The sequence below is a fragment of the Dunckerocampus dactyliophorus genome, chromosome 20, assembly GCF_027744805.1.
Source record: "Dunckerocampus dactyliophorus isolate RoL2022-P2 chromosome 20, RoL_Ddac_1.1, whole genome shotgun sequence".
Lineage (NCBI taxonomy): Eukaryota > Metazoa > Chordata > Actinopteri > Syngnathiformes > Syngnathidae > Dunckerocampus > Dunckerocampus dactyliophorus.
This window is the reverse complement of record NC_072838.1, coordinates 18,572,556-18,590,791: the sequence shown is the minus strand read 5'-3', so window position 1 is coordinate 18,590,791 and position 18,236 is coordinate 18,572,556. Positions and strand designations below refer to the sequence as shown.

Here is an 18,236-nt window from a genome sequence, read left to right as displayed (position 1 = left end):
TCATCACCAGGCAGACAAAACAGCAGTGACGCCATTTCCGGCAAACATCCAACATGGACGCCAGCGGTCTGAAGCTAAACTTCTGGGAGAATGGACCTAAACCGGGCCAGTTTTATTCATTCCCGGGCACCAGCAGTGTTGGATGTGGTCCTGTTCGACACACACTGTGAGTGATTGAGGATTGGGTTTCTTTTGTCGTCTTGGAAGCACAGTTTTAGCGCTCAGTTTCGGTTTGAGCGGTGCTGCTGTATCATGATGAGACGCGGCTAACTGCTGCTAAGCTAACTCCTACTTTACAATAAGCTGCATCGGATTTAACGCTACATTTGTTGTATTAAGACACATTATTAAAAGGGTGGAACATGTGAAAAAATGATTTTGTCGTTTCTCTAGATTAGCGAGCTAAAGTTAGCAAACAGGCGATAAAGTTAAATTTACGACTCACAGACACTTTAGTGTCACTTTAGTGTATTTTGATATGAGTTGTCACTTGCTTATGTAGGTTATTCTAAGTTTGTTGAGTGGAAGTACAGTAGAATAACAAGCATTTGTTACCCCACCCTCCCCACAGGACCCCCATGGTCACTGGAACGTCAGTGCTGGGGGTGAAGTTCACAGGTGGTGTCGTCATAGCTGCTGACATGTTGGGTTCATACGGCTCACTGGCAAGATTCCGCAACATCTCCCGCCTCATGAAGGTGAGACTCAATGCGATGTGTGGTGGGGGTGTTGACTGCAATGGAGAGGTCTCAGTGTGTGTGTGTGTGTATTGGTGTTTCAGGTGAACAGCAGCACCATCCTGGGAGCTTCAGGAGACTACGCCGACTACCAGTACCTCAAAAAGGTCATCGAGCAGATGGTGTAAGTGTGGCAAATCTGAAAAGTTGAGCAACCAAAGCCGCAAAACTCATAATGACTTTCTTTTTGCCCCCCCCCCCCCCCCCCCCCCCCCGTCAGCATAAACGAGGAGCTGCTGGGGGACGGTCACAGCTACAGTCCCAAGGCGGTCCACTCCTGGCTCACCAGAGTCATGTACAACCGCCGCAGCAAGATGAACCCTCTGTGGAACACCGTGGTCATCGGCGGCTTTTACAACGGAGAGAGGTGATCCAGACTAAATACGGTGGAACCCATTTAAGTCAACAACACGTCCTATGTTGACCAACCCATCAAGACCCGGTCCACTGCGGTCTTATTACTAAAAAGTCCCTGCTTACGTTGACGTTGATTTAAAAAAATTGCGATCAAAAGGGGTCATTTCTATGAAAAATTGGTCCGTTTATGCCAACACGTGTTGTAGTATTGTTAACTTCCTCATTGAAACGACAACAAAACTACTGTCTGGTGACACAGCGTCAGAACGTGCACGCAGTGACTTCCGTTCGGTGCAAAGTAAGCTTAAAAAATAAAAAGCTCTGCTTCTCTGATGAACACACATAATGGGACTCACTATTTTGCCTACAAAGCCTGTTATTAACACACCTCCAACAAGGTTTTGTATCCGCGCTGTGACCATGTAGTAACAGGCACATCCATGATAGCATGTACGTAGAATATTTTGCTGTATTTTGGTCATTTTGAACATTAGCAGAAGTAACCAGTCAACCATCCTGTCTGTTCGTAGTTTCCTTGGTTATGTAGACAAGCTGGGCGTGGCCTACGAGGCCCCCATGGTGGCAACTGGCTTTGGTGCCTACTTGGCTCAGGTGAGTGAGAACCTCTTCCTCCAGGAGGACAATCCTTGCGCTTTTGTGCGACATGTTGTGTTTGCGTGCAGCCTCTGATGAGGGAGGCGTGTGAGAACAAGGCGGAGCTGAGCAAACAGGAAGCGCGAGAGCTGGTGGAACGTTGCCTCAAAGTGCTCTACTACAGAGATGCTCGCTCCTACAACAAAGTGAGTTCTTCTTGGCATCGCAGGAACACACACAAAAGAATGTAGCGCAGTGTTAGCATTTGTTGTACAAATGAGACAAGCGAAATTTGTTTCTATTATGTTTCAGTATGAGATTGCCATAGTAACAGAGGAGGGCGTCGAGATCATCGGACCTCTGTCTTCTGAAACCAACTGGGACATCGCTCACATGGTCAGGTAGGGGGCAAATGACCATGACGTACATAAGACGTTATGTAAGACTTTAAAATCTGTTTCAGGTTTACAATTTGTGATTCTTTTTTTTTATACTTTGAATTTGAATATATTTTAATTTTACATGGGGTTTCTTCTGTTTTATCTGCAGTGGCTTTGAGTGACCACCAGGGGGAGGAAGTCTTCAAGTTTCTCATGCAACTGTTTGCTCCCCAAAAAATTCGTGTCACTTTTGTATCATTGAAAATAAATGTGTTAAATGAAAAATGACATTGTTTTTGGAAAGATGTGTTTGAATATAAATGCAGTAGCAGATTTTACGTATCGAATTATACATTTTCAGCGCTTTATATTATAATTGCTATTATTCATTTTTCATTGTTGTCTGCTGCAGGCCTGACTGTTGCCATGCAGAATTCGCGAGATTAAATCATCTGTTTCGTAACTGGGCAGACCAGAGTATCGCGCCCAATCAAAATAATCTCCTTCAGAAAAACATTTGCCATCAGCGAATGGAGTTGAACTGGATTTTGGTATCCGGGTAGGTTTGTGGTAGCCCACCAATCGGAATAGACGTCTACTTTGTAGTCAGGCAGACATAACCAAGTCGTCCAATCACAAAAAAATCTCAAAGGCTTTTTTGCTGTATCTTGGCTCAGGTACTTTCCTTTTCTTTTTAAAAATTCTAACTGTAATACGAGTCACCGACACTATCGTAATTTAACAACACAAATCATAACCTATGACTATGGGACTTATTTTTCAAGTAAAATGTCGTATAAAACAAGTGTATGGGTTGTTTCGTCGCTTGCTAGGTTATGCTATCTCATAGCATCGAGCTATGCTAGTTAGCTTCTCGTAGCTAGCAGCTTGGCCATTGTCGTCTGTCTGTCATGTTTTTCCGCCCCAAGTGTGTCCGTTTGTGAGGCGTCTAAATGTTTCACGTCGGTCACCGAGACCCGGCTGAGTGTGGCCACTCCGTCCGCTAGCATGGGGTGGCATTGTGCCCTTTTAGCCTCTTAGCTCCGTGCTAACTTGCTCGTTTGGTCAAACGGCGACACATGGCACCGGCACCTCGTAGCTCAGCCTCTGATACATGACCCGAGCAGCACCTCCGCCCGCCACACCGTAGCTCGCCCCAACTGGCGTGTAAACACGGTGGCCGGCGCGGATCTGCTCAGTCGGCGCATGACTCCAGCTCCGCTACTAGCCGGAAAAGAGGTCCACCTGAGCCGCCATGTGTCAGCAGACGGCGGCCTTTTGGCGGCTCGCTGCTACAAAATCTCGTTTCCTTTTTAATCATCATGCGAATTGTAAGATGGTGATTATTTATTTTAGTAGCATTGCCGCCATCATTCATACACGGATTTAATTTTATTCGTTTCGTTAATGTACTTGACAACACATCCTGTGTCATTTAATGTGCTCACTGAACGTTGATTTTGTGTTTGGAAAATAGCATCGGCTAGGAATGTGGTTTTTGTTTGTTAGTTTTTTTTTAAGTGTGGAATGTTTAAAATGTAGCTACTTTTCTTAATGGCCCTCGTACGGTGGCTGACAGGGGGCAAACATGCAGAAACGTACAAACACATTTCCCCCATCAGCCACCGTACTCTCTGCGTAATGTAAAGATGACATCAACAAAATAGAGATTTTGACATTTTGTTGCAATAGCTTAGCATGCGGGTGCATTTCAATACATTAGAACGTCTTCTGGAAAAATAATTCAACATTTCAATTCAAAAAGTGCTAGGATCAGGGGTGTCCAAAGTGCGGCTCAGAGGCCATTTGTGGCACATGGGTAGGTTTTTTTTTATTGGCCTGCAGCCCACTGCAGTAGTAGCATAAAAAAATTATGCAAATCTTTTAGAAGTATATAAAATATATTTGTAGCATTTTTAAAAAATGCTCCAAAAAGTTGACGGTTGTAAACAACTGGTGTCGTGCGCCCATCAGCTAATGAACTGCAAAAACCTCCTGAGCCTTTAACTCAGGGGTGTCTAAAGTGCAGCACGAGGGACAATTTCAACCCGCAGCTCATTTTTTATTGGTCCTCTGCATATTGTTATACATGATTTCTTCATGAGATAGTAACCAAGCTAATACGTGGCTGTTTTGTTCAGATAGCATATATTGGCTTGCTTTTAGCATCTTGATGTACAAAATATATGAAAGTGGCCCCCCACGTTCTTAAATTTTTATGTATGTGGCCCTCAGCGGAAAAAGTTTGTGCGCCTCATGTGTTTTTGTATTTCATTGTGCATGATTGCTGTGTCCTCCTCAGATGGTGCTGGTGAGCACTGGTTAGTGTGTCCACATGTTGGAGGAGCAGCTGCACCCGAGTGGAGATGTCTCCCTACAGGGGGAGGCTGGTCTGGAGGTGGTGGAGGGTGAGACGGAGCCCAGCATGCTGCTGCAGAAGCTCAAGACCAACATCTCGTAAGTTGTGCTTACGACTCTCCTGTGTTTTTACACGTGGAGATGGAGGTGTTTTTTTTATGATGGAATGTTTCATAGACTAAAACCAATATTCAATATTGACTTTCATCACTTAAGTCATGAAGGTGGTTTTAACGTGACGCAATGTTCATGATGTTGACGTCTTCTCTGTGTGGCAGTAAGAATGTTCAAACCAAAGTGGACCACATCCTGGTAAGATGCCATGTCTAGTTCATGATCCGCACGGTTAAAGGTCACACATCATCTCAGCATCTTGTCTCCTGCGTTGACAGCAAGATGTTCAACGTTTCTCCGACAACGACAAGCTCTACTTGTACCTCCAGCTGCCCTCGGGACTCGGCGCCGGCGACAAGAGGTCTGCGGCCACTTTTCACCACCCCCAAAAATGTCTTTCTGACTCGTGTGTGTGTGTGTGTGTGTGTGTAGCGGAGGTGAGAGTTCATTCAACACATCAGAGCAACTTCACACCTGCAACTGGATCCGCAGCCACCTGGAGGAACACTCAGACACCTGCCTGCCCAAACAGGACGTCTACGAGACTTACAAGTGAGTGCATACACGCACGCACGCGCACATGCAAGCCAACAATGGCTCACCATGCCGTCTCTGTCCTGTCCAGGCGCTACTGTGAGAACCTGCAGCATCGCCCGCTGAGTGCCGCCAACTTTGGGAAGATCATCCGTGACATTTTCCCCAACATCAAGGCCCGCAGGCTTGGTGGCAGAGGACAATCCAAATATCCTGTCAGCAGTTGCCATGGAAACTAACTCTGAAGCTTCAAGGAAAAGTGCACTTTTTTTGTTTATTTTACCCATCATCCACAATCCTTATGTGAGACATGAGCACACGTCTTCCTCTTTTCTGTGTTCTGAAGAAATAAAAACAGCTAAAAAGAGGCATCTAAGAATGCACGTAATGGAACACACCTATTCCGCCTTCTGAAAAAAAAAACAAAAAGCGCCAACAGGGCTCCATTTCCATAATGTCAGCTGAATATTAGCCACGTTGTTATTATTATTGTTATTAACATTGTTACGCCCAAGAACTACGTTACCGGCATAGTGACACCTCGCCACACCACACCAGCTAGCCACTAGCAGGCTAGCGACGAGCTTCACCACACACTCACTCACAAGGCCTCAGGCCACTAGCCAAAGGTAACGCTACATATTGGAGCTGTGTTTTTGTTTTTGATGCTAGGTGTAGCGTTCCTTTCTATGTTGCTATGTGACATCAATGCACCCAGGAAGGACGCTCCCAAAATACTCCAAGTATTCCATGTTATCATGAATGTAGCTGCTACTACATGCTAACAGTGTGGATAGAAAACCACTAAACCTTGTTGGGACGTTTTGGAGGTGTTTTCATAGGAGGAATAGGTGCGTCCTGTTCCGTGCATTCATTAGCTGCCTCTTTTTACCTCTTTTTATATCTTTAGAAGGCACAGAAAAGAGAAAGACGTGTGTTCATGTCTCACATAAGGATGTGGATGAGGGGCAAAATTCCAAAAAAGTGCACTTTTCCTTGAAGACGATGGATGGAGGTGTTTTGGCCCTCCAGTGTAGGCTGTGTCTCAGTTGGCGCACTTCCATACTTGAGTGCATCGGTGCGTTCACACTGAATGGAGTGTGCAGTGCCGGACGGTGACTGTCGTTGATGTTCGTGGCTACAAGGGAGAAAGGGAGGGACTGACGTGAATTGAGTGGTTGCAATTCACATTTTAAAAGGAGAGAACAAGAAGCGGGTAAACATTGCAACCATAATTTCCCGTAAGTGTGCAATGACAGTAATGGATTTGGAATGGAAAATTCATGGCCTTAGGACCTAAGTACACTGCGTACACTGCACACTTCTAGAAGTCAAAGTGTGGAAGTCAGGAACTTAAGTGCACAGTGTACATAGTGCACATATTTACGTGTACTGACCAAAGCATTCCTTTTGGGACACCAACTAGCTAGCTGGCTCTTATTGTTGACACGTGACTACTAGATGATGCTTGGGTCATGTGACATCAGGGTGCACCACCATGTGGCTGTTTCCATAACTGGTCAGCTGACACGTACTGCTACAGCGGCATCAGGAGGAAGACGGTTCTCAACATGCCTCTGCTGCCCAACCTGGACCTGAAGAACGACCCGGTACGCACACTTAACCCCCGCATACGCAGCAGGTCCCACTCACGCCCCTCCTCGTCGTCCACAGGCGGAGCTGACTGAGCTGGTACAAACGTACAAGCAGGAGGTGACGGAGGCGGCGTGTGAGCTCATCTGCGATTGGGCGCAGAAGATCCTGAAGCGTTCGTTCGACACGGTGGTGGAGATCGCTCGCTACCTCATCCAGGAGCACATCGTCAACCCTCGCTGCAGCCAGGCCGAGCTGGTGGCATCCGCGGCGCTCGCTGGTCCGTCTTTGACGTCTTCTTATTCTGTCATCTTGTCTATTTGTCGCCATGGTGACCGTGTGTGTGTGTGCTGCAGGGGGTCCCGCCAAGCCTCACAAGGTCATCAAGAAAACGCCGCTTGCATCCAAATGTGAGGGCGATGGCGCCGCTGACCACAAGGTGCTGACCTGCAGGCCCCTCCCCACCATCACTTGCCCTCACTGCCGCTCACCACTTCCTGTTTCCTTAGAGGGACTCTGGAGACTCCGCCTCCTCGTTGGTTGTGAAGCTGCCGGCCGCTGACAAGTCCAAACCTCTGTCGCTGGAAGCCCCTCCGTCTCCTGCCTCCTCATCGCTGCGTCCTGCGGTAAGTCACCAGCTGTCAATCAAAGCCTGTTGCCTCTCACGGGCCTTTTTGACAGCCGCTCCTCCGATGTGCCGATCCAGGTGGAGGCGTACATGAAGCAGTTACCCAGAATCCTCCCCCGAAGTTCCATCCCCGACAAGAGCCATCTGTCCGTGCGCTCCTCACCGCCCTCGCTGGCGCCCAAAGATGCTTCAGGTGGGGGCGGGGCATCCGGAACAGGCGGTCCCGCTGCTGCGGCAGCGGCCAGCGGCGGCGGCGTGAAGGTCATTGCCATGGCAACGCTGCCCCAACAGCAAGGGGGCCCAGTGCCGCTGATGATTGTTCCTCAGGGCTGTTTGTCCTATGAGAGGGAGAAAGTCACTCCGCCCACCTCTGTGGTCCAGAAAGCACGAGAGGGCGCCAACAAGCGCCCCCTTGAGGTGACGTCGGGTGCTTCATTGGGCGGACCTGGCAGCTTGGTGGCGCTACCAGTGAAACGGAAACGAGGAAGACCCAGAAAACCTCGACCGGAGGACGCTTTGCCTCCCCCCTCCCTTTCCCAACAGCCTCTTCCTCTACCTGCAGCCCCTACCCATGGTCCTGTCATCACCTCCGTGACGGGTGGCGTCATCCAGAAGGCTTCCTCCTCCACATCCGCCTCGCAGTCGGTGCTGGGGCTGGTGATTCGGGAGCAACCGGGCCTGGTTCTGAGCCAGCTTCCGATCACGTCGGACACCGGCCCGCGGCTGGTCGAGCATCGGGGCGTGGTGGTGCAGTGCCAGCCAGGAGGGACCACCGAGCCGGACCACCACGCACGGCCGCTTCTCCTCTTCCAGAGTCCGGGGAACGCCGGCAGGGAGTTGGCAGCGGCGGCGACTGGACGCACGCCCATGGTGGAGGTGATCCAGAAGACTCCGAAACCCGGCAACAACAACAGCAGCGCTCCGCTTCCCCCTCCCAGGCTGCACCAGGAGCGCGGGGAAGTGGAAATCACGCTGACGCCGGTTGAGGTCAGCCTCCCGCCGCCCCTGCCTTCTTCTGCTTCTGTCAAACAACAAGAGAAACAGGAAGAGGAGGGGGAGGGGCCTCCTCCTTAGCTTTGACCTCCCTCCTCGTCCCTTTTGGTGGAAATCCCAGATTGGCCGAGCCGATCCAGGAGGATGAATGAAGCCAAACCTCGCTGACGGTCCATCAGCTGCCACTGCACTTAACACGCACTGTGACCCCGCCCCCCAACCCACCCACGTTTACGCTCGCCATCGCACAGCCGTCCATTTGGAGGAAAGAGTTCAGTATTGATGGAGTTCTTTTGGTACTACGGGTTAGAACCTTGTCAAGGTTCTTTGTGGATGACCTCTCTGAGCAGAACTCAGCCTTGTCAATCAGCTGCTCTGTGTGTGTGTGTCAAAGACACGCCCCCGTCACACCTCCATGAACATGCACTTACTGTATGACGTCATCGCTGATGACAGACCGAAAAGACAAAGCACAAAGCAAATGTTCCGATGCAGTAAATGGACGTTTATTAGCCTGCTAGCCCACCTAGCTCATGCTTTGTTTGCACTAACACGCCTACATCAGCAAATCTTCTTTGCATTATCAGAAAAGGACAATAAAGCTGACCTCGGAAGGAGGCGGAGTTTCACTCTGTTCACTTCACCGCTGGTGCTACAATCCTCGGGGCCGCCGTGGACCTTCATCGTTTTCCATGTGTGTTTGTGTTGTGGAATAACCGCATCATAATAACGCCTTTGTTCCCATGGCAACTTCCCTAATTGTTGCAGAAACAGGAAGTCAGGACGCTCACTTCCTGTTGGCAAAGTCAACAACGCTCAAGAGGGAACCTTTGACATGTGAGACCAGCATGCACGGTGTTTTTTTTGGGGAAGATTGGAAGCGGCGTCGCTACTTGGAACGATGACGGGAGAGTCAGGTCGGGCGACGAGGGAACAGTCCAAGCGGAACCCAGGTCAGATAATCAAAGATAAAGGATCGGGAATCGGGTAGAACACGTGTATTGCACTTTCACAGGGAAAGGAAAAGAAATGTAGACTTGTGGCAGATAGAACACTCCTTAGCATCCTGAACCGTCGCGGCGCTTCAGGAAGCCGTGTCGGCGGTCCACTAAGTGGTTCTGTTGTGGTTGTGACGTTGTCAAACTATTCACGTCACGGTAGACAACAAGACGTGTACTTGTGGAGTAAATCAATGTTTTTATTAAATGCTTCGTGTTTGTGTGTGTGCACTTTGTGTTGCGATGATGACACCGAGTGTCCTGCATGGGTTTCCTGTACTGTTTTTGTATTTTACTCCTGCTTTGTGTTTATTGTTTGCACTTTATTGTTGAAATGTTTTGTTGACGTCGGTCCAAGTGTAAAAAAAAAACATAAAACAAGACTAATCAGCGAAATGCACCTTTCATTTCCCTCCCCGTCTTATTTCATGTTTGTTGTGGAGAGAAACAAAGTGACTAGCTCGTGTGATGGATCTATTTTCCTACGCCGCCTGAAGGGAATAAAACGTGATGTTGACGAGCTGACACTGTTTTCTTCTTTTTCGATATTTCGTTCCCGAAAACGTTTCAAGCAGCTGTTCTTCTTTCTAGGCGATCTCACTTTAACTTTCACTGGCTGGAGGAGAAAAATTGGTGAAGTCAGTGGGCGTGTCCATTTTTTGTGTTTTGGTCCGAACGGAAGCCTGACAAAAAAAATCCGCAGCATCAACAACTCCCCCCCCAGCCCCCTACACACACACACACACACACACGATTTACCATCGGAACTTATACAACTGTATTTTCAGAGTAAAGCACCTGGGCGCCAGCGTAGCTCAAATGCTAGCATAACTGAGGAACACGTGACCAATGTGACATTAGTTCATGTTTGAAAGGTTGCAAACACGAAAAGCTATGAAGACTGGTCGACTCGGATGCAAATATTAAATTAGCCAATCGTGTCTGCTTTTGTTATGTAAACCAAAACCGGAAGTGTCCTTTTTTGCTTGGTTGGAGCGGACTTGATCTTGCGTCAGTGCTGCCTTAAAGCTGGGCATCCAGGCCACAGAGCAGAACCAGACGTGCTCTGAAAGCCCAGCTGGAAGGTGGACTACAAGCTGGACTTGAAGGTGGACCCCAGAAGCAGGCTGGAGGCAGACGTGCATGCGCCTCTGACAGCGTCTTCAGCACTGGCACCCGGTAAGCCCCCCGTTTGTTGTCGTTATTCTGCGTGCTAGCCTCCCTCATCATCTTCATCTTCATCACTGCAGCGCATTCGTCAACACGCGTCACTCGTCCACAGAGTTGTTTGTCCATGACGTCACAAGAAAACGAATGCCAACATGATAGTGACGTAAACGGCAAAGTCCAACATCGGCTGTGACGTATCGGGAAGTCACGTGTCCACATTTTTGTGCGTGTCTCTCACACTTTGACCTCAAGTGTGAGTGTCGATGCTGCGTTCAGGAGCAGCTGTGACACGTTACGTTGTAGTGACGTCATACGCTGATGTCTGTGTGTGCGATGAGGGGTGATCCAGCCTCCCTGCCCGTGACGACCTCACGCCGCTCATATTTGCCAGAATGACGTCATTACAAAGTCATGTGACTTGTGTTGTCTTGTCCCTCTCTACAGGCGTTCACTTCCACAATGGCCGACACGGAAGTTTCTTTCTCCCCGGCCCTGCGGCTGCTGCACTTAAGCCCCTCCCACGCAGCTGAGGCCCCTCCTTCTGCCTCCTCCTCCTCCCCCACCACCTTCTCATGCCCCTCCTCCCCTTCCAGCGCCTCCTCGTCGTCCTCGTGTTCTTCCGACAGCTCCTCCGACCGGCCGGGCCGCCGCCATCGCCACCGCCATAATCAGCCCCGCCCCCAGCTGCCTCTGCCTCCGCCCCCTCAGGACGAGCGGCCATCCTCGCCCAGCGCCAGCCCCCGCAGCTCCAGCCCCAGCGGGAGCATCGGGAGCACCGGCAGCCTCAGCAGTGCCAGCGAGGGCGTGGCTAGCGGCGGCGTTGTGGCCAGTGACGGCGCCGAAGCCTGTGGGCCCGGCCCCCCCCTCGATGTAATTTCAGAGAGCGCCATGGAAGTGGACCAAGGTAAGGTCTGCACACAGAGAGGAGCCGGCAGCCATCTTGACTGACACTCTTTTGCTCCTGCAGTCATCGACCCGGAAGTGGCGCTGAAGGCGTGTCAGGAAGTTCTTCTCAAGATCAAACTGCAGAGCAGGGAGGGTGCAGAAAACCTTGGTCTCGACGAGCGGCGACACACTGGTGCCGACGCCGACTCCATCAAAGAGGAAGACGAAGATGAAGAGGCGAATGGGCGTGGCCTTTGCCGGCGGGAGCCGCCTCCGTCATCGTCCAAACAGTCGTGGCTGCTACGCTTGTTCGAGTCCAAGCTCTTCGACGTGTCCATGGCGATGGCGTACCTGTACAAGTCCAAGGAGCCCGGTGTGCAGGCGTACATCGGGAACCGCCTCTTCAGCTTCGCCGACAGCGAGGTGGACTTTTACCTGCCGCAGCTGCTCAACATGTACGTGCACATGGACGCCGAGGTGGGCGATGCCATCAGACCTTACCTGGTGAGTGTGCGGCTGCCTCACGCTGGGCCGACGTGTGTCGCCCTGTTGTGACGTGTGACTTTGCGCCGCCAGGTGCATCGCTGCAGGGGCAGCATCGTCTTCTCGCTGCTGTGCGCCTGGTTGCTCGGCGCCTACTCGTCTGACATGCACATCTCCACGCAGCGACACTCCCGAGGCGCCAAACTCAGAAAGCTCATCTTGTCTGACGAGCTCAGGCCGCCCGGCGCAGGCCCCCCACGGACGCTTTCAGCCTCTGACTGCCCGGCGACCTCACCGCCCCACCGCCGCACTCACCGGAGTCGTCACAGCGCTGACGCAGGCGCCTCTGAACGCTCGCAAGACGGCTCTTGTGTCCCAGGAGGGAATGAGGTGTTTCTGTCCCCCTCTAGGAGGACACACCAGAGGTCCAAATCAGACGCCACCACAGGGACCGGTGGGCCCAGCTGCGGCCTCCGCAGGACAGGAAGTAACCCCAAAGTGGAGGCCGTCCACGAGGAGGTGAGTGCTGGCGTCTTTGTTGTTGTTGTTGGCACTTCCTGTCACTTAGTTGTTTAAATAACAGAAATGTTAATGTCTTAAAGTGGGAATGTCTGACACGTCACAATGCTGGCCAGGTCAGAGTTCACTGGTCCAGGCAATGTTGAATGTAGGTCACGTAAACATCTTCTCTCCTGTCTTTGATTTCCTCCTCCAAAGTGATTCCATGTGTCCGTGTGAGGCCTCACATTCCGACTGCTCGCTCATGTGACAGGCAGCAGCGTGTAGCCCTCTGGTGGCCGAAGAGTTCACTGCAGCTTCATCTGTTCACAGCCATGTTGTTTTTACAGTCATGTGACATGCAGCTGAGAAATGATGACGATCGGAGTGCTTACAGAGCGCACGACTGGGGGGCCGTGCTGAATGATTGCGCGGTATTGCTATCATACGCTGTGATGCTTGTGGTCCTCAGCCGGAGCGTCTGCGTCCGCAGCGCGACTTGGTCAAGTCGCTGCTGGCCATCGGGAAGCGTCTGGCCACGCTGCCCACCAAAGAGCTGAAGACGCAGCGACTGATCTCAGAGCTGTCGCTCCTCAACCATAAGCTGCCCGCCCGAGTGTGGCTGCCCACCGCCGACTTCCAGCACCACGTGGTCCGCATCCCGCACACGCAGGCCGTGGTGCTCAACTCCAAAGACAAGGTGAGCACACCGCCTGTTAGCTTACTCTATATTGTGTGCGGCATGTTCCCTGTCAACATTCCATACGCGCACATCGGCACAGGCGCCCTACATCATCTACGTGGAGGTTCTGCAGTGCGAGAACTTCGAGACCTCCGCCGTTCCCATTCGCATCCCTGAGGCGCGGATCCGCTCGGCCCGCTCCGCAGACAACCTGGACTGCGGAGCCACTGTGACATCAGAGCAGCGCACGGCAAGTTTCTCCACCGTCCCCAACTACGACAACGACGACGAGGCCTGGGCCACAGATGACATCGGGCAGCTGCAGGTGGAGGTGAGTGGCGGCAGCGGCATTGCGGCCGATCGCTGACTGCTGACAACGGTTCTAACGTTTGCTTCCTGTGGCCGAGGTTCAGACCGGCAGCAGTGACAACATCAGCCAGTTCTCTGTGGACAGCATCACCAGTCTGGAGAGCAGGGAGGTGGTCTTCATCGCAGCCGGAGACATCAGGTTTGTTGAACCTCACCGCTGCCGCCCCTTTATATTTGACAATCACCAACTTCCTGTCCCTCCTCCGCCTCAGACGCCGCCTGTCGGAGAACTTGGCACACACGCCCACCACGTTCAAGAGGGACCCTGAGGACCCCTCAGCTGTGGCCCTCAAAGAACCCTGGGAGGAAAAAGTCAGGTAGGCCGTGCCTCACTGACGCCATGTCGTCTTGAGTACACACGGGGTGTGTGTGTTTACGTGTAGGCGTATCCGGGAGGCGTCTCCGTATGGTCACCTGCCGAGCTGGCATCTTCTGTCCGTCATCGTCAAGTGTGGTGACGACCTGAGACAGGAGCTGCTGGCCTATCAGGTGCTGACACAGCTGCAGGTACATTCCGCCTTCGTGTTGTTCATGTAGCTGTTAGCCCGTTAGCATTTAGCCTCGCATGTTTTCAGTACATCTGGCAGCAGGAGAGAATCCCTCTGTGGATCAAGCCTTACAAGATCCTGGTGATGTCGTCGGACAGCGGCATGATCGAGCCCGTCCTCAACGCCGTGTCCCTCCATCAGGTACACTGGCGTGCACGGCGTGATCACGTGATTGGCCGACGACGACAAAAAAGATGACTCTTGTTTCCCGTCTCAGGTTCGTAAGCAGAGTCAGCTATCGCTGCTCGACTACTTCCTGCAGGAACATGGCAGCCACACCACGGAAGAGTTCCTCACCGCTCAGAGGAATTTTGTCCAGAGCTGCGCGGGATACAGCCTCATCTGCTACCTGCTGCAGGTCAAAGACAGGTAAGCTGCTGTGTCTCTTCAAACAGGTTGTTTCCAAGACGACAGATCTAAACACACTAGCTGGCTGGTTAACTGGTCCACTCTCTCAGACACAACGGTAACATCCTGCTGGACTCGGAAGGTCACATCATCCACATCGACTTCGGCTTTATCTTATCCAGTTCTCCTCGTAATCTCGGCTTCGAGACGTCTGCCTTCAAGCTCACCTCTGAGTTTGTTGACGTGAGTCCGCTTCTGTTTTGCTTTGGGACGTGGGGCGCCGTGGTGGGGGCGGGTTCTAAAAGGTGAGGCGTGTGTGCAGGTGATGGGCGGCCTTGATGGAGACATGTTCCTCTACTACAAGATGCTGATGCTCCAAGGACTCATCGCTGCCAGGAAGCACATGGACAAGGTGCTGCACATCGTGGAGATCATGCAGCAAGGTACACACGCACGCACGCACGCGCACACACACAAGTACACACACACACAAGTACACTACTCATTCTCTATGTACGTAGCGCACACCTCCTTACATAGTAGACCTTACCTACCAAGCAACCGTAGTTTAGTAATGCACATGTACTGCTCAGTAATTATGTAGTGCTACTACACAATAGTAACATATTAGTATAGTACTGTTGTGTAGTACACAGGAGTAGCTTAGTTGTACATGTGTACTACTAAGTAGTAAAGAGTGCATATACTTGGTAGTACACTATATAGTGTGCACTTAATAATATGCACTTTGTAGTACACACTCCATAGTGTACACTAGGTAGTACATATGTAGTATGCACTTAATACTGTACACACTACATTGTGTAAACTTTATAGTACTCTGTATGTAGTGCGCACTACCTAGTGTACACTTAATAGTACATACTCAGCAGTAAGCACTTCAGAGTGTACACTTAATAATATAAATAGTATGCACTTTGTAGTACACAATTGGCGGTATGTACATAGTGTCCACTACATTACACTACATAGAGTACACTTTTGTAGGTGGGACTATGTAGTGTCCACTTCAACTACATAGTACACACTACATGCACGTCATACTGTACACTTTATGGTATGCACTTTGTAGTAGATACTATGTAGTGCGCACCTCATAATACGCACTTGGTAGTAAGCACTGCACGACATAGTACACACTACATGGTATACACTTATTAGTTTGTGCTTCATAGTGCCCACTTGATAGTACGTACATAGCGTGCACGTCATAGTATGCACTTGGTATATTAAGCACTTTGTAGTGTGCACTACATAGTACACACTGCATACTATACACTTACCAGTATGCACTTTGTAGTACACACTTCATATTGTACACTTGGTAGTACGTAGTGTGCACTACACAGTATAGACACACTACATAGTGTGCACATAATAGCACGTACTTGGTATTGAGCACTTTATAGTGTGCACTACAAACTTGTAGTACATACTACATCGTATGCACTAATAGTATGAACTGTATGCTCTTCATAATACACACTTTGTGTTAGTATTGTACTTAGTAGTAGTAGTAGTAGTACGTCTTTTTGGTTGCGTTGAGCGTGAGTAAGAAGAAGCTGTCTAATAATTGTGCACACCTTGATGAGGTTGTCTGTGGGCGTGGCTTGCAGGTTCCCAGCTGGCCTGCTTTCACGGTTCCGGAACCATCCGCAGTCTGAAGGAGCGTTTCCACATGAGCCTGACTGAGGAGCAGCTGCAGGTTCTGGTGGAGCAACTGGTGGACGGCTCCATGCGCTCCATCACCACCAAACTCTACGACTCCTTCCAATATGTCACCAACGGCATCATGTGACCCGACGCTGAGTTGACAGGCTTCTCTCAGCTCTTTAAGCTCATTCTGAATCAAGCACACAAACAGGCCACGAACGCTGAATGTTTTCTCTTGACGCGGGATGAACGCTAACATGCGTGTTCATGGCGTGAGAAAGACGACAGACGTGTTGCAAATGTGACTGATCTGTGCTACAAGTCGCAACAGTTTGCGTTTGTTTAAATGTAGAAGGTTTTGCTGGCGAGGCAGGACGGAACATTCCAGCTCATGGAGCGTTGTTGGATTCCCTGACGTTGGCACGCTGTGATTGGTCGACACGTACACGCTGCAGCCAATCAGGACGTTTTTGATTGTGTACGTGAACTTTGTATGGCAACAAAGTAACTTCCAGGAGCCCAGCATCAAACCAGCCTTTAAGCAGGTACTTAGTAGTACGCACGTAGTTACGTAATACTACTTACACACTTACCTTCTAAAGAACAAAGTACGTACTACTAAGCAACTGCATGGTACTACCACACAGTGGTGGTTTATTACCTCAGTAATTACATAGTACTACTACACAATAGTATCTTAGTGTATACACACTACTACACATGTGCGTGCATATTACCAAGTAACTACTGTAGTTTAGTAAATAATACTAAGAAGGACATAGTACTACACAGCAGTAGTAAAGTGCACACTGAGTAGTATGCACTTCCTAACTTGCTTACTCAGTAGTGTGTGTACTACTAAGTACTACTAAGTTCTACTAAGAACATAGTACTACTACATGGTAGTAGTTTAGTAGTGCGTGAATACTTTCAAATAACTGCATCCTGCGGAGTGTAATCTCAGTCATATGCGCAATGTAGTACGCAACAATTGGTGTACTAGGTCAGGTGCCCTTAGTCGTACTTGCAGTGATTGGCTGCAGCCAACGAGGAGGTTTGTGCTTTTGTGTACGTCAACTCTGAATGGCAACAAAGTGGTTAGCTTTCACGACAGAGTAGCTAGCCTCGCATCAGAGCGGCCTTTAAGATGTTATAAATAATGTACAGTCTATATTTATATTTACTGCAAGCAATGCATTCAGATTGTATGTACTAAGGAGCTAACTTGTTTTTTTGTTTTTTTGTTTTTTTAAGTACACACACCTTTAAACTGAAATAACGGTTGACGCTTTTTAAAGTAAAATGATGAAGCATATACCACAGAGCAAGTGGAATAAAAATAAATACTAATTCATGTCAAAAGATGTGTCATGTTACATAAATGTTACATTGTTCATGGTAAATGTATTCCTTATTTGGAATTTTACACTTTTTTTGTGCTTTGTACCACAAATGTATTTTGAATTGAAGCAAATAACAAACAGTATATTCATTTAAAATACTTGAAACTGTGACATTTCAGCAGCTTATTAGCCTTTTTGCTATTGTGATCAATTTTAAGCATAAAAACCCACAAGTTATATTTTCCTACATTGTTTTATATTAATTCAAGAAATATAGTAGTAATTATAGTTATAGTAAATATTTGACACCCTTTTAAAGCATTCGAATTGTTAAATGCTCTGTAGTGGCGAAAATTCAGCTACCTCAACTGACACGCCGCCATTTTGGGGAAGCCATCACAGACGGTACGTCAACGTCGCCGCACCAAAAATCTTTGACAAGATTGAATACATTGTTTTGGTGCCTAACAGTTTCCCAAGAATATTAGTGCATGTGTTGATGTATAAAGTAGAGGAATTAACTTACATTTCTTTGTAGAAAGGTCGCATTAAGTACATTAACTTGTATTCAGTTACAGCGCAGCCTTGACCAATCCAATATGGCGGCGACGTTGACGTACGGCTCAGCGCTCGATGCGGCGTCTATAAATCTCTATGGAAGCCATAGCGTGAGATAGTCACATGACTCTCACGCGACAACCACTCCAAAATGTGTCCTATACGTCACTGAGGGACTTAATGAGTACAAATCAAGCACAAAGATGTATAGGACATCTTATGAGTCAGGAACGTGGACACCCTTCACTCCAGTCACCATCTTGAGCCTGCTTAGCTTTGTATGTCCAGTAGGCGTGTCAGTGCCAACAATTGAATGCACCACAATATCGCCCCCTGGTGGTCATACTCTATATCTGCACTAACAAAACGACCAATAACTAGTGTGTATGTAG

The 18,236-nt window shown here is 49.3% G+C and overlaps 3 protein-coding genes across 5 annotated transcripts; all 3 read left to right on the top strand.

Annotated features, from left to right (window-relative positions):
• Positions 1-33: 33 nt before the first annotated feature.
• On the top strand, positions 34-2,398 carry psmb4 (proteasome 20S subunit beta 4). The gene is made up of 8 exons (XM_054764111.1): positions 34-166; positions 572-698; positions 782-861; positions 958-1,104; positions 1,625-1,706; positions 1,778-1,894; positions 2,001-2,089; positions 2,238-2,398. Exons 1-8 carry the CDS (start codon positions 54-56, stop codon positions 2,248-2,250), a joined length of 768 nt encoding a protein of 255 aa, XP_054620086.1. The 5' UTR covers positions 34-53; the 3' UTR covers positions 2,251-2,398.
• Positions 2,399-2,625: 227 nt separating this feature from the next.
• rfx5 (regulatory factor X, 5) lies at positions 2,626-9,811 on the top strand. 2 transcript variants are annotated; one of them, XM_054764109.1, is made up of 11 exons: positions 2,626-2,745; positions 4,371-4,525; positions 4,705-4,738; positions 4,819-4,901; positions 4,973-5,092; positions 5,166-5,282; positions 6,606-6,684; positions 6,749-6,947; positions 7,024-7,106; positions 7,177-7,293; positions 7,374-9,811. In XM_054764109.1, exons 2-11 carry the CDS (start codon positions 4,404-4,406, stop codon positions 8,367-8,369), a joined length of 1,950 nt encoding a protein of 649 aa, XP_054620084.1. In that variant the 5' UTR covers positions 2,626-2,745; positions 4,371-4,403; the 3' UTR covers positions 8,370-9,811. The 2 variants fall into 2 exon arrangements, with proteins under 2 accessions (XP_054620084.1, XP_054620085.1); XM_054764110.1 differs by lacking the exon at positions 2,626-2,745 and having other exon boundaries at positions 4,379-4,525; positions 4,643-4,738.
• Positions 9,812-10,063: 252 nt separating this feature from the next.
• LOC129173314 (phosphatidylinositol 4-kinase beta-like) lies at positions 10,064-17,305 on the top strand. Of its 2 annotated transcripts, none has more exons than XM_054764107.1 (14): positions 10,064-10,465; positions 10,901-11,360; positions 11,424-11,845; positions 11,918-12,343; positions 12,795-13,022; positions 13,105-13,335; positions 13,412-13,512; positions 13,586-13,690; positions 13,757-13,880; positions 13,949-14,062; positions 14,139-14,290; positions 14,380-14,512; positions 14,592-14,712; positions 15,907-17,305. In XM_054764107.1, the coding sequence occupies exons 2-14, from the start codon at positions 10,916-10,918 to the stop codon at positions 16,086-16,088; spliced, it is 2,784 nt and encodes a 927-aa protein (XP_054620082.1). In that variant the 5' UTR covers positions 10,064-10,465; positions 10,901-10,915; the 3' UTR covers positions 16,089-17,305. The 2 variants fall into 2 exon arrangements, with proteins under 2 accessions (XP_054620082.1, XP_054620083.1); XM_054764108.1 differs by having other exon boundaries at positions 10,067-10,465; positions 13,418-13,512.
• The last annotated feature ends 931 nt before the right edge of the window (positions 17,306-18,236 follow it).